Source organism: Mya arenaria, chromosome 8 (genome assembly GCF_026914265.1).
Source record: "Mya arenaria isolate MELC-2E11 chromosome 8, ASM2691426v1".
NCBI classification, from domain to species: Eukaryota; Metazoa; Mollusca; class Bivalvia; order Myida; family Myidae; genus Mya; species Mya arenaria.
This window is the reverse complement of record NC_069129.1, coordinates 43,386,853-43,401,920: the sequence shown is the minus strand read 5'-3', so window position 1 is coordinate 43,401,920 and position 15,068 is coordinate 43,386,853. Positions and strand designations below refer to the sequence as shown.

The 15,068-nt window shown below is 35.8% G+C and overlaps 1 protein-coding gene across 2 annotated transcripts; it reads left to right on the top strand.

The window, feature by feature from the left end:
* The first annotated feature begins 419 nt into the window (after positions 1–419).
* On the top strand, positions 420–14,860 carry LOC128244868 (zinc finger protein 341-like). Of its 2 annotated transcripts, none has more exons than XM_052962972.1 (12): positions 420–526; positions 2,449–2,529; positions 3,632–3,840; positions 4,063–4,206; positions 4,846–5,098; positions 5,448–5,686; positions 7,019–7,156; positions 7,721–7,927; positions 8,891–9,087; positions 9,938–10,098; positions 11,279–11,479; positions 12,387–14,860. In XM_052962972.1, exons 1-12 carry the CDS (start codon positions 496–498, stop codon positions 13,655–13,657), a joined length of 3,132 nt encoding a protein of 1,043 aa, XP_052818932.1. In that variant the 5' UTR covers positions 420–495; the 3' UTR covers positions 13,658–14,860. The 2 variants fall into 2 exon arrangements, with proteins under 2 accessions (XP_052818932.1, XP_052818931.1); XM_052962971.1 differs by having other exon boundaries at positions 4,846–5,113.
* The last annotated feature ends 208 nt before the right edge of the window (positions 14,861–15,068 follow it).

Below are 15,068 nucleotides of genomic sequence, written 5' to 3'. Positions count from 1 at the left end.
ACAGAGATTGTTATTAATACAATTTATACGCAATACAAAGCTTAAGGAAAAATACCTTTCATATGACATAAATGTTCATCATATCAAAAGGCAGGTTTGCAGCGTATCGGTGAATAAAGACAATGCCGATATAATATAAACATAGGAAAATTATCTTATAATATGATATGATGTTTGATATTGATTTTATGATAAAAAAAATGTTTATTTGACCCACATAATTTTGAAATGTCGATTTAAAAGAAAGCAAAATTATGTCATACCTATTAATACGTATACATTTTTCCAAGCCCCACAGATCGATAAACCTGGATATTAATGATGAGTTTAGAAAAATATAGTATTGTTAATGTATAGTTGACAGATGGCGGGAGATTTTAATCGACGGAAATTACCCAACACCGGGCTGTTCCGATTATCGCCCTTTCTGCCATGGCGGCGCGCGCGTTCGTTCATGGCAAATGATTAACTTTACAAAACCACTTTAACATCGCGATGTCGCATCAATTTCTTGATTCTATAACAGGTATGCTTATTTGTTGTTATCACGGCTTATGCCTTATAGTCCTTGAGAATATTGCGTAAAATAAGGGGTAACTTGGCTGTTGGAATGTCAAATGGATTTCAAAATGGCGGCGCCCATGATTCATATTTTATGTTCTAAAAACAACACCGCTAGATTAGAGTTGAAACAATTTTGAGGTCAAAATTTATTTAATATTTTTTGTGTTAATAAAGATGCATTAAAGGTGACACCAAAAATGCTGCATTCATTTAAATGTCCTTGATGTGATAAAATATTACGCGCCGGGAGGAAAATCGTTCATAGAATTTCTGTAAACATACCCACGTAAATTGGGTCATATTTTTCCCTGCCTTCCAATATTGCATAACAAGAGCTGTCAAATAATCGTGACAAATGCCCCCGAAAGGCAATGTTGGGCAGATTGCCATTAGTATTTGCACGGACCTATAAACCATATATGGTTTATAGGTCCGTGGTATTTGGTCCTGTGTGGAGAGATAGCCTTGAGTTTGTAACATATTTCCATGATTATCGACCCAAACTTTCATCAAAGTTATAAATATTAACCTGAAACATATTTACAGAGCAAAAGATATATGGCTAAATGGAAATGATTGGAGTGGATACCAACTGCTCTGTGCCTAAGCATCATTTAGTTATTGATTGCAAACAGAATTTCAGCCGAAGGTCTCCATGACCTTGACCTTTGACCCACTGACTAAAAAATGGATCATCTGCTAGTTATTACCAACGTGCCTACCCATTTTGTGATCTCTGGGCCTAATTGATATTCAGTTATAACTTTTTGATAGGAAGCAAAATTTTCAGATCTAGGTCACCTTGACCTTAAACCTAATGACCTTAAAATCTATTGGGTTCATCTTTCTGTCATTACCAACCTACCTACCAAGTTTGAGGTCTCTGGGCTTATGCATTCTTCAGTTATTGATCAGGAATGGATTTTCAGCTTAAGGTCACCACGACCTTGACCTTTGAAGTGAATAGGTCTCATCTGCTGATCCAACCTGTTAACCAAGATTGAGGTCTCTGGTTTAAGCATTCTTGAGTTATTGATTGCTAACAGAGTTTTCAGCTTGAGTTCATCAAGACCTTCACCTTTAACTCACTGACCTCAAAATCAATAGGGTACATCTGCTGGTCATTACTAACCTATCTACCAAGTTTGAAGTCTCTGGACAATAGCGTTCATGAGTTACAGATCAGAAGCAGATTTTCAGCTTGAGGTCACCACAACCTTAACCTTTGATCCAATGACCATAAAATCCATTGGGTTCCTCTGCTTGTCATTATCAACCTGCCTTCCAAGTTTGAGTTTCTTTTGCCGTAGCATTCTCCTGTTAATGATGAAACCATGGGGACGGATGGACAGACAGTCAGGTTATTATATGCTGCCTTTTTGGGGCATAAAAATATGACATGGTTTGACAATAAGACTAAACAATTACTGGTAACGTAAAGATCTTAGATATATAATTCCATCCATACAAATGTTATGATCTTGTATAATAATTTTTTAGACAGCAATTTGTAATTTCGGGAATTTTTATTGGTACACATGCAGGAAATAAAATGTGTTCTGAATGCACAAAAAGGCATTAATTTAGATAATTATTCTCCTGCCCTCACAAAGCTCCTGGAGATCAAGGTTTTAAAGACTGATGCTCTTAGAAACTTTATAACGCTCCTATTGTCATGATTATCACTTCTTCAGTTATATAAAGTGACATTCAGAAATTAACAAACTCCCACATGTATCACATTTGAAACTATTTTTTTTTATTGTGGGAAAGGGGTCCCATGCTACGTCCACACACTCTCTTATCAATTCCTTCCCCTGCAATTTCGATGCTTGTTTCTTTTTTGGTTGATATGGTTATCCCAAATATTTACATTTTTTACAGGCCTCGCCAACATCGAGAATCAGTCAGCGATACAGTCCATTTTAGACACACAACCGACGACAGAGCCCAATGCAACTCAAGGTATTATATATTACATTTTATAACAATTTGTATCTTTTAGAAAACATGCAATCATTAAGTTGTCATAATCACTGTCACTATGTTTATGTGGGTTCAAGGTTGTTGGTTACTCCACTTGCCCCACAGCATAAGACCACTCTGAGGGGCTCAGAACAAGGCAGTTGAAACTCCTTCTACTTGTTTGTTGCATACAATTGTCTCACATTGAGCCTTCGATTCTCTCAAGTAACATCAAATTTGTGCCATCAAAAGTGATTTGTTTATAAACATTTTGCAATATCTTGTTTCACAATTGTTTTGCCAATCATTCAGAACTTTGTTAAAGTTACAATGTTTAAAAGATTGACTATTTTACGATCATGCTCATACATTTAAATAAAGCAGGAACATCTGAGGCAGTTGTGTTCAACCTTGTTAGAAATTTTTGCAGATTACTAAGTGCACATATAATTTTGAAAGCAATAAAGATTTTAAAGTTGACAACGATGACGTTATCATTTGGCCGATTGTTCAGAACTTTGTCCAAGTTACCAACATTGTTAAGGTCATTGGTGTTAACTTTCAAATTGTTACTGCTGTAGAGGTTTAATGGAAACACATGTGATATGCAGTATTTCAAACAAGATTTGAGACAGCTGGTTCAGCTCTTCTGTTTATATTAAAATATGTGAGCATATCATCAAATATTTCACATTTAAAAGTTAACAACGATGCCATAACACAAATTGTTAACTTTAACAAAGTTCTGGACAATCGACCCTTTGTAAGGTTAATACATTTATTCTTTACAGTGTTAATCACGAAACATGATTGTACACTGAACCGAAAAAGAAACGCCTCTGTTGTATTTTTGTAAAAAAATAAAAATAAAAACGCCCTGTGATTACCGTAAATGACTGGTTATAAGGCGATAGTGGTTATAAGACGCAGGCAAAAAAATCTGTGAAAACTCAAGAAAAAAACTTTTAATCTATGTTATGGGTTATAGGACGCATTGAAAAAATGTTAAAATCGTCTGCCACCATTGGCCACCATGTTTGTTGACAGTGCACATTTTTATTTTTTGATACCATGAATCACCTACCCTGTTAAACACTTACAGTGGAAGAAGAAGACATATTCCAATGTGGTAAGTGCAAGAGGCAGTTTTCCCTCCTCGGTCATTTCATCGCCCACAAGCAGGAGAGATGTGTGATACCGCCTCCAGTTCGGCCGGTTGTACAGAACACCACTTTGCTTCACAACATTGGAGCCAGTGCCTTCAGTGCCATAGGCGTGCAGAATGGGGTCCGTACCCAACCCATTTGTCAGGTAAAATGATGTAGTTTTTTCTCAAATACACTGATCTTGTCTGACTATAAAAATTTTGATGCATATACATTGCAACAAATATCATGTTCTCAGCCGCAGCACTTGCAAGACTTCGTTCATAAAAAAATGTTCATCTGTAAAAGGCTTGCATGAGACATCTATGCCACATAGATAATTTTTACATTGATTGATTGAAGTTGGTGTTTTATTATTCAATCACAGACAGGCTACCAAACGTCTGTATCCCAGGGCTCACTGCCACAGTTGACCCAGAATGTAGTGTTGGCTGATGACCAGGTCATCTCATTAAGTGACTTCACACACTCTGGCCAGGCTGGCATTGTCCAGGCAAACACAATACAGTTGGTGAGTAGAATCTTAGTTACATGTTATATTGTTTCACATGACCATGTGATGTTCATTTGGTGAAGGTGTCCGTGGCCTAGTGGAATAGGTGTCCACCTCTCATTATATAGGAGTTTTATGAGTAGGTCCCTCCTGGAACATGCAGTCTTGGTCTCACCTAAAGGGCGCCAGGACTAGTGATGTTCTGATGACCAATTATAATCGGTAATTGACTGGTTGGGCCAGAAATTGGCGAAAATCGACAGATTTAAACAGGGAGTTGTCTTTCTTCTTTCCTCTGGTTAATTTCCACTGATTTTCTCCTTTAAGTTCATTTATGCATTAAGAAGTGTTCAGTTCTTATCGCGAACAATATATCCGAATGCAAAAACAACACTAAATAAGTTCAAGCATATGCATTACATAGGCATACTTAAGGATTAAGATTTATTGTACTAGAATAAAACTACAATTAATGTATTGTCAAAAACCGATTGTACTATTGATTATCAGTTACTTGAGTGGAACCAATAATTGATGGTCATACTGAAGTCGATTCCCAACACTTGCCAGCACTCTAGTAATGTGGGGTTTTATTATTATGTTCTCTTTGGTGAATAAAGTTTGAAATTGTAATTAAGTTGACAAACATTGTTTCAGACTCCAGCAGGAGGTGTTGTGCAGCCAGCAGGCCCCTTTCTCACCCAGCTGGCCCCTCGGCCCCAGAACAATGTCACACTCCTCCCTGTCTCAGCGATCTCCACCACGATCCCGACTCAAGGGTCGGCTTTCACCAGCCCTGTATCCTTGGCAACGACCTTGCACACTCTGGTTCAGCAACCTCAGCAGGTTACCATAGCAACAGGGCTACCAGAAACTACTAAGCAGATTCATGGCGTCAAATCCACTCGAGGTTTGACATTAATTGGTAGTTGAAGATATGTTTAAGCTTCTGTTATTTATTTAAAAAAAAAAAATGAAGAAAACACCTGAGACTTTTTCAAATCGCTGGTGGCACAGACATCAAAGTTGGGTAAAAATCTTCACTTTTAAACATAAATTCAAACTTTTAAGAGATATTCCTATGAAACTTGTTGCATGAGTAACATAGACATAAAAATAATAATTGGATACTAATATCTTAAGTCCACTAACACATCTTTGCATCCTTATGCAGGATGGCTTGCCTTAATCAATATTCTACATCACATGCATTTCCAACAAAAGACATTTAGGTAATCATTGCTCATTTCCTATTCTAGGGAAAAAAGCCAATTCAACTGTAGCGGGAGGGCTGAGCGTGGGAAAGACTGATAGAAGTGCACGAGACGAGACAAAGAAAACACATGTGTGCCAGTTTTGTAACAAAGTGTTCTCTAAGAACTTCGATCTCAACCAGCACATCCGCTCTCACACCGGGGAAAAACCATTCCAGTGTGTTGTCTGTGGCCGCGCATTTGCACAGAAGTCAAACGTGAAAAAACACATGTCTACACATAAGGTGATAAAATGCTATTTGGTTCTTGTTTCAAACATTTTCTTAGACAAATTTCATACCTGATAATCAAATCAGAATGGACAACAGATTCGAAATAATTGAAAGTTTGCCCCGTTCTTTATTACTTTGTTGAAGGTGTAAACATACTCTTAAACAAAGAAACATGCTTTCGGATCTAATATCACATGGTTTACAATAACATTGCTGTTTTCACGATCCATAAAAGAATAGGCACTGTAAACACTTCTGATTTGACAAGAATTTTTCTACGTCTCTCTGGTGTTAGAGGTTTTGAAGTTTCATTTTTTAGTTAATTTTTTGCCTGTATTCTATCAATGGGTTTGTCCTGTACACGTACATTTATGATATAACAATTTCTACGTCTTGCGTAGATATTTCATCTCTGGTCCAACATATTGAGTGTCCAAAGAAGAATTTCAAAAATATTTCAAAAAAATATTGGACATTTATAGTACGGTTTTAGCCAGGTGTTTAAAAACAGCAGGGTGCTGCAGAAAAGGGAAAGGGTGCTAATGGTGAAAAGGGTACATCGATTTGTATCCTGCTGTAATGGATTTGAACATAATGAATTTGACAGAAAATGTTATGAATTCCCTGCACATGTATACAAAAATGTTTTCAGACAAGGAACACATCAGTTTGTTTTTTTCTCACTTTTAACGCAATGGTGTTGGGCTTTTCTTTGATAGAGGAAAATTACCCTCATTTTGGCCAAAAGGGGAAAAGTATGTTGAATTTGATTTCAAACACTTTTTCAACAAACTATCGACATATTCATGAATGGTTAATGCTCCTCCAACAAAAGGAAAATGCCTAAAAACTATACTGTTGTATATGTTATCTTCTATTATAAACAAAAAAACTGCACTGTCAAACCATAACAACTGTACCACAACATGAAAATGATTTTACAGGGTTTATAAATTTAAAGATGCACTCTTACTCCCAGATAAGATTTACCACAATTTATAAAATTGTTTTACTATTCCAAAAAGGATGAATAAATGTCAAAAACAATGGTTCTTATTAAGGATTCTGAGTCATATTTGAAAGAAATGAGCATAAAACATGGTATTTCTACCTATACTATAGTAGACCACAGTAAATCTTTAGCATTCACCAATTATTTAATATTTTTGCGCTTTCTGCGATTAACTACACTATTACTTGTTATCAGTAATTAATATTTTCCATAAATGCATTATTTAGTAAGTAGTTAAAGGTTTATCAATCCAAATTGATGTTTCTTATACTTGTGTATGTATTGATTTTGAATAAGAGTGTCACTTTAAATTGTGATTTTGTTTCCTCTAGGTGTGGCCTTCAACTCCAGGCACGCTGCCAACTCAGCCTCCCCCGCTTTTGGTTCCTGTTTCGGAGATGGAAGTGACTCAGACCCCAGTGACGCTTGCTGGGGACCAGTCTCTGGCCAAGATGCCCGATGCAACACAGGCGAGCTATTCTTTACTCATTCATATATATATATATGTATGCCAAAGTGATAAATATCATTTGAAAATGTGGGGCGAGGATGACCATATATGTTACAATGCCACATCAAAATCCATCCAACATTATCAGACCTCATACAAGTTTTATTTCTGTAAGGTTGTGGGCTATCGTGTACAGACAGGATGAAACCCTGGTTAGAGTTAGATCTGGTTCTTTTACATGCACCAGTGTATAGCATTGTCATATGGGAATCCCGCTTCATGTCCCGGACGGAAGAAAAATGTATGTGTCATGGTACGTTTCAATGTGAGATGTCATTATGTCATTGCAATTCAAGGTAGTTCAGTCTCATGTTCATCAATATTCATGGATATGTTCAAGTGATGGATATCGTTTTAAGTTTTTCATAATTTCACACTTGGAATGCAATTCTTAATTAATATAGAAAAAAATAGTGTTTCATTTGCTGGCTAGCTCCATGATGTTTAAGTTAAAAATCTGTCGAACAAGGAATTAAACTCGTATGGCCTAGATTAGCAATTATAAACTAAATTGTCATTACAGGAAGAAGCCAGTCCAGATAAAGACACAGCTAATGCTACAATTGTGCCAGATGAGAAAGGCGATGATGGGAAGTCCCAAGCTGGTAACCGTGGTAACTACAAGGTGAAGGTCGTCATTGATAACTCGTTCATGTGTCAGTACTGTCCAGAGAAGTTCAAAACGTACCTGCAGCTCAAGTCTCACATGGTCCTGCATAAAAATGTCCAGGTAATGATGTTTCTTGTTTGGTTTTGCCAGAAAAAAAAGGTCAAGGTCATAGGCTTTTGTGTTGATGGCATTGTGTAAAAGGTTTTGCTTTCAGTAATTTAATTCACACGAAACTATATGCAATTGACATGACACTTACATAAAATATTTTGAACCAAGTTCCCATGCATTTGTTTGTCAATATTTATCACGTGACTGATAAATTCCTCAATTGATTTAACAGTTATGAATATTTGGTTTAAACATGTTTATTCCATGAAAATATACAAGTGACAAATTATAATACATTCTAAACATTGAGCGAAAGGTAAGAGCTTATTAAGATCATCTTCTTAAACTATACGAATATGAGTATTTATATCGGGATGTTTCAATGTCATGTGAATTGGTGAGCAAGGCATGTAACTTTTACTTAAACAATTGTTGAATTACGGTCCTTTTGAAACTGAGAGAGAAATTGAAGGACATTGGCAACATTTGCGGTGCTCATGTTGATAACTGTGAACTATATACCGGTAATGTATAATGCTGGTTGTGAAACAGTTCATCAATCAAAATGGAAACTCAGCTTGTCAGGCCACAATAAAAAAATACTTCATTTTACCATACTTGACCACACTTTAAGGGATTTTTAGGATTTTTGAATTTTTAACTCCTGTAAACCTCAATTTTACCTAATGGAGAATGAAAAACACAACACAAGACCACACTCTCAGGTAACATCGTGCCTAAGATAGTGATTAATATAATGTTGTAATAACTTGTTTCACAGTTGTTGTAAATTAAATATGTTTATACTAAGGAAAACAAAAGATGACCACCAGCTAAACTCAAAAAACTTTCTGGTCGTGGTTAAGGCAAAGCAAAGTACTATTTGTGATGCAATCAATTCAAATTATTTTATTTTTTCTCTAGAACTTTTAAACTTTTAAATTCTTGAACACCTATTCCCTTTTAATCTAGGTGTACCGCTGTACACAGAAGGAGTGTAATGAGACCTTCCGTGACATGGAGGCGTTCCTTGAGCACGTGGAATCACACGGGGACGATCTCACATACCGCTGTCACCAGTGTAACCAGGTGTTTAACACGCTGTACGAGCTCGGGGTACACCAGTACTCCCATAGCATGTATCACTCTCCCGGAAAAACTGGGCCCAAGTATGTACTGTTATAATGGTTTCAGTGTTATGAATAAGGATCTGCTAATGACCAAAATGGACCATTCAAATGGCAATTGGGCTTGTTCAAATTTGGAAAAATAAGTTTAAATTTTGTCAGTAGAATAGGAAAATGGTCAGTTTCTTTACTATTTCATATGGTTCAACCAAAACTTATTGGGAACCATACGGTTTTATATTTCAGTTAATATATATTGGACACTAATAAATAGATTGCTCAGCCCCCTCTCTGACCGAGGTAGTTTACCAAAGGCATTTGCAGAAAAATGTGAAGGTTTGGCATAGCTTTTCAAGGACGTAGATTCGCAGATTTTCAGGGATCAAATAGCTCCAGGGACAAAAAAAACATATATTTAATAAAAAATATATTTTTCATTCCAACTATTAATTTAAAAGAAGTTAACTGGATGTTTGAGTATTAAGTATTGACTCAGCAGATTGCCAGCAGTTTCATGATGATACACTCATAGTTACTCTGGTTAAGATGTTTGTGATGCCCCTTGACAAATTGAGACTTGACAAATTGAGAAATTTTGTTAGATAGCTCTTACAAGATGAAAAACTGAGTTCAGCCTCAAGGATCTGAAAAATCATTAAATAAATTTCAATGAATTGGGTTTATTCTGTTTGTTACAAAAATAAATGTCAGTTTCAAATAGTTACAATATTCAGCAAAGTTCATCATAGATAAACAACTAGAAGGATGTTGCAATGAAATGTGGATTTGCAGTTTTTCTACTTGAGTCTAAACTCAGACTTGAGTCTGTTCTTAATCATGGCCTCTGAAAAAGATCAGTTGATGTAATCAACCTTGACTGTTGCCCTTACAGACACTACCAGTGTAACCTGTGTATGAACAAGTACGCCACGCCAGAGGCCCTGCAGCACCATATGAGCTCTGCGTCCCACAACCATGTCTGTCCTCACTGCAACAAGCGATTCTTCAGTGAGCGGTTCCTCCGTAAACACCTCACCACACACGGGACAGAGTGTGAGTATAAGAATGATGTACGGTAGATTGCATTAAAGATGCACTCTTACTCCCAAATAAGATTTACCACAATTAATACAATTGCTTTAATTCACCGAAAAGGATGAATAAATATCGAAAATAATGGTTCTTATGAAGGATACCATGTTTAATTTGAAAGAAAGGTGCTACCTTATGAGACGATAGTTGATCACTGTAAATCTACTTACTAAGGACCCACCAGTCATTTAATATTTGTGCATTTTCAGCAAATAAATACACCTTTACAATCTTGTTATCAGTAATTAATATTTTCCATATATGCATTATTTAGTAAGTACCGATAGTTAAAGGGTTAAACTTATACATGTGTATGTATTGATTTTAAATATAAGTGTCACTTAAATTTTTGCTTGTTTGGTATTCCACTAGTAATGGATGGAATTCAAATCTTTGCTGAATAGTACAATTAGCATGAAAACAATATATACAAAAGCAATTAATATCACAGTGTCAGGGATATGATTCGAACATGAAAATTCTGAAAATGGTCAAAACTTGAAAATTACTTCTGTACTCATATTTGAATTTGTCTGTAGTTTTAGATTAAAAATGTTTTGAATAGTAATCTTGTAATCTAGTTTCATGAAAAAATGTAAGGTGAGACGAGTTTTCTGGACTAGAAACCATAATTTTTTCAGCAGTAGTGGCAAGTCAATATGAACTATTGAACAAGACAAAATATTTTTACTTTAAAGTTTGTATTTTATGGGACTTTTGCCTTGTGTTAAGGTGCTACAGAAGAGGGACAAGGATGTTAAGGGAGAAAAGAGTACATTTTATAGGGCTGAATAGATTTTGAACAAAATGAAATTGACAGAAAATGTTAAAAAATGGTTTAATTGAAGTAATATAAAGTTTCAACTGCAAAATATGTAATGTTTGTTCGTATTTAAAATAACATTAATAGATTTAATCAAAACAGAAAAAAATATTTGATTATCTTACGCATTTAATTCTATGAACGCATAAGGGTACACATGATGGCTTCCATGAGGGCAGAGGGGTGCTACCATAAAAGGACAGGTTGCAACAGCCTTCCATTATCCTTAAGTTAATATCCTAATATGACTTACCTCGGTATGTGTACATGAGTTCATTTCAGTTTTTTATAATACCACGGCATTGTTCCTATTTTCAGATAACCACTTCTGCAACATCTGCAAGAAGGAGTTCAAGTCGGAGTATTACCTGAAGATGCATGCGTTCATACACACGGGTGAGAAACCCTGGTCCTGTGAGCAGTGCGGGGCCTCATTCAACAGGAAGGACAAGCTCAAGCGACACGCCCTCATACACAACAAGCAGCCCAAATACAAGTGTCCATTTAAGACCATCTGTGGTAAGCTTAGTGTGTTTATGTTTATGAAAAACTGAGCACCAAAATATATATTTAACGAATGGCATAGCCAAGAGTGAAATATTTACTTCTGCTGTTTCCATGGTGGAGTATATTGCTATCTTATACTGAAACAAACAATTTTTCTTTTTATTATATGACTAAAATTGGAGTAAAAGTCATTTAAACTTTAAAACACACTTTTATTAAAAAACATTTTGGATAAAATTTTAGAACAGTGAAAATTATGAATTTGATGTTTTAAATGTTTGAAACAGTGAAATATCAACTTTATTTTGCTGATAAATACCTATACTGTAAACCACAGGAGGACACAAAGAAATATTTTTCCCCACTTAAAAGTGAAATTCCTAATATCTGCAAAGGATTTGTTTTATTCTTTATCCCATTTCATGAATAAAATAGGACCCCAAAACCATTCTTCTACGGAAGAGATTGTGAATTCTTTATCATATTCTGTTATCTATTGTGTTACATTTTTAAGCATGTTCCATTCTAATTCATTAGAAGATTGATCATCACTCTGGTGAACAAGATTGTCATGTTCATTTCAAGGCAAAATTAGAAATTCTTACTTTTTTTCCAATTTTAGTTATAATGAAGTATAACTTTTTCCCAAATAAATGGCTCTAACCCCCTTCCCAAAATGCTGATAACACCGATTAAGGTTTTTACTCATTTTGTTGAACACTTGTTACATACATGAAGCTGTAATAAACCGTTTTAGTTTCTGCAGCCAATTCTTAAGCACAACCAGTGCCTATTTAGGGTCAGTAGGTTAAAGGTCAAGGTCATGGTGACTTCGACTAGAAAAAAGACCGGTGCTCACGACAGGTGGAACATAATTCCAGTATTATTGATAATATCATAACTGTCCACTGTATTTCAGGATGCACGAAGGAGTTTTATCGGCCAGACAAGCTGAAGGCCCACCTGCTCACGCATAGTAGGACGAAGCCTTGGAGGTGTAAGGAGTGTGGCAGGGAATTCTCCCGTCGACCTCAGTACAATGAGCACTTGCGGGGACATAGCGGAGACTATACATACAAGTGTGACAAGTGCGGAAGGGGCTGGTTTCGAGTTAAACTGTTTCGGGAACATGTCTGTAATCCTGATAAAACTGGGAAAAAGACACATGTGTTCGTTCCTCGGAAGGTGAAGCGAAGGCCTGGTAGACCGAGAAAAGCAGTTAATATGAGTGCTATGGTAATGGAGTCTAGAGATCAAATAATTAACGGAACTGGGGAGATTTTACAGGATATGGATTTAATAAAAAGCGGTGGTTTGAATGTAAGTAGGTTAAAGACCTATAGGAGGCGGAAAATTCTGAAAAGAGCGAAAAGGACGTATATTCAGGCTGCTCAGAAAAGGAAGAAAACAGTCACAAGCCAGGTAAATAGAAATAATTTGAAAGATATGGACAAACAGATTTTAGAGGAAGATAAAGTTACGTCGACAACAGAAAATGTCGTTTCTGCTGTGGACATTAAAGCGACTGAGCAAACATTTGTCACAGATGCTTCTGGGAATATTATCTGCATTCAGCCAGTCACAGAAAGCAGTCAAGTTCAGTATAAAAAGTCCAAACGTAGGTTTACAGAATGCTATGTTCAGGCCCCTCCAGCGAGCATCGTGCCAGTGTCACTAGTGGAGAGGTATATCACCGTCCAGTTAACGACCGCAAACAATGGCGAAGGTGGTGAATTTCAAGCGCAGCTGATTCCGACAGGTGATTTACAGCAGATCCAATTCACTCCAGTTTTACAACCTGGACAATTTGATTTGCCAACTAGTACTTACCAAACGCCTTATGTGATTGAAGGTCAGCCACTGACCTTGACCGTCGGTCAGGGGGGTCAATTGGGAGAAGTGGATGTTTCGGAGCAGAATGTTATGGACATACCGGTGGATATAGTAACAGTGTCCAGCGAGCAGGCGCTCGTCTGTGACCAAGAAGTGACCACGTCCAGTGACCATGTCGTGGATGAGGAACAAGTGTACGAGGGAAGTGCTGATGAGGTCTATCACGTCGACTCCAACACTGAACAAACGAACTATGTTGAAGAGATTGGTGATTATGAAACTGGAGATACTGCCCTTCAGGGGTCAGAAAATCTTATTAATTCTTCTGTGGAGATTTTAGGTCCAGAAAATATGTAGTTGAATTTGAACCCTGATGTTTAATATGAAACTATGGACACTGCCCTACAGGGGTCAGAAAGTCTTATTAATTCTTCGGTGGAGATTTTGGGTCCAGAAAATATGTAGTTGAATTTGAACCCTGATGTAAAATATGAAACTATGGACACTGCCCTACAGAGTTCAGAAAATCTTATTAATTCTTCTGTGGAGATTTTGGGTGCAGAAAATATGTAGTTGAATTTGAAAGTTGATGTTTAATATGAAACTGTGGACACTGCCCTAAAGGGGTCAGAAAATCTTATTAATTCTTCAGTGGAGATTTTGGGTCCAGAAAAAATGTAGCTAAATTTGAAGCCTGATGTTTAATTATTAATGAAGTAAACTTGTTTACTTGGATTAATCTCATCAGTGAGGACCAATGGGCAAAAACTCCTATAGTAGAGTATTGGTTGTAAAGCTGCTTAGTAGCTTTCAAAAGCATTTTTCTATATTTAAAAATGCATATATGTTTCTTACAGAAACAAACTTTACATGTTATATTTCTGTCTACTTTTTAAAGGATTTAATGTTAGTCAAAATGAAACATTTTTCCCAATCAGAAAGGCCCCTGCTTCATTCCAAAAATAATGGGAGAAAAACACAGACATTAGAATTGAGGATATATACATTGTTTCAATAGTCAAAAAAATTATATAATTATTTATTACTTGGGCCTAAAAAAAATAATTGTTTGGTTAGGGTTACATCCTTTTCAAAAATAGGTAGGGTAGGTAGGCTTTTTTTTTATTATTAAGCTTTATATAAGAATATCATTTTCATCATTGGAGAATGGTGTTAAAGTTATCTTTTGTATAAGCATTTAAGGTTTAAACCACATATTGAAAAGCAATAAAAAAAAAAACGAAAAAAAAAATATTTTTTTTTTTTTTAGTTTTTCATTTTTTTTTTCAAACTGACTATAAAATCGGTAGGGTCGGCGCCTATTCCGTAGGTAGGGTCGGGTAACCCGAACCAAATGTTTTTTTTTAGGCCTTGCTTGAATTCTCCACCTTTATTTAATGCTAAACTTGTTAACAATATTTGTTTGTATAATATATTTCATTGAAATTAAAACTTTGTTCTATTTGCTACACTATTATTGTGTTAATTTAATTTGATTTAATGAGGAAATTGAATTGTTTGTTTATTTTATTATTTGAAATAAATTATCTGCTAAAATTCCACTATGTTGTTCATGTACGAGGGTTGTTCGTGAAGTTTGTGGACAACATTTAAATATGATAAGTATGTTTAGATAGAGGAAATAAAATGATACAGTCAAAAAATACATTTAATTCCACACTGGATGCACGAACACGTGTCAAAATACATAGAACATAAACAGTTTTACATGGACTTTACAGTTTATTATATACCCATCATAAATCTA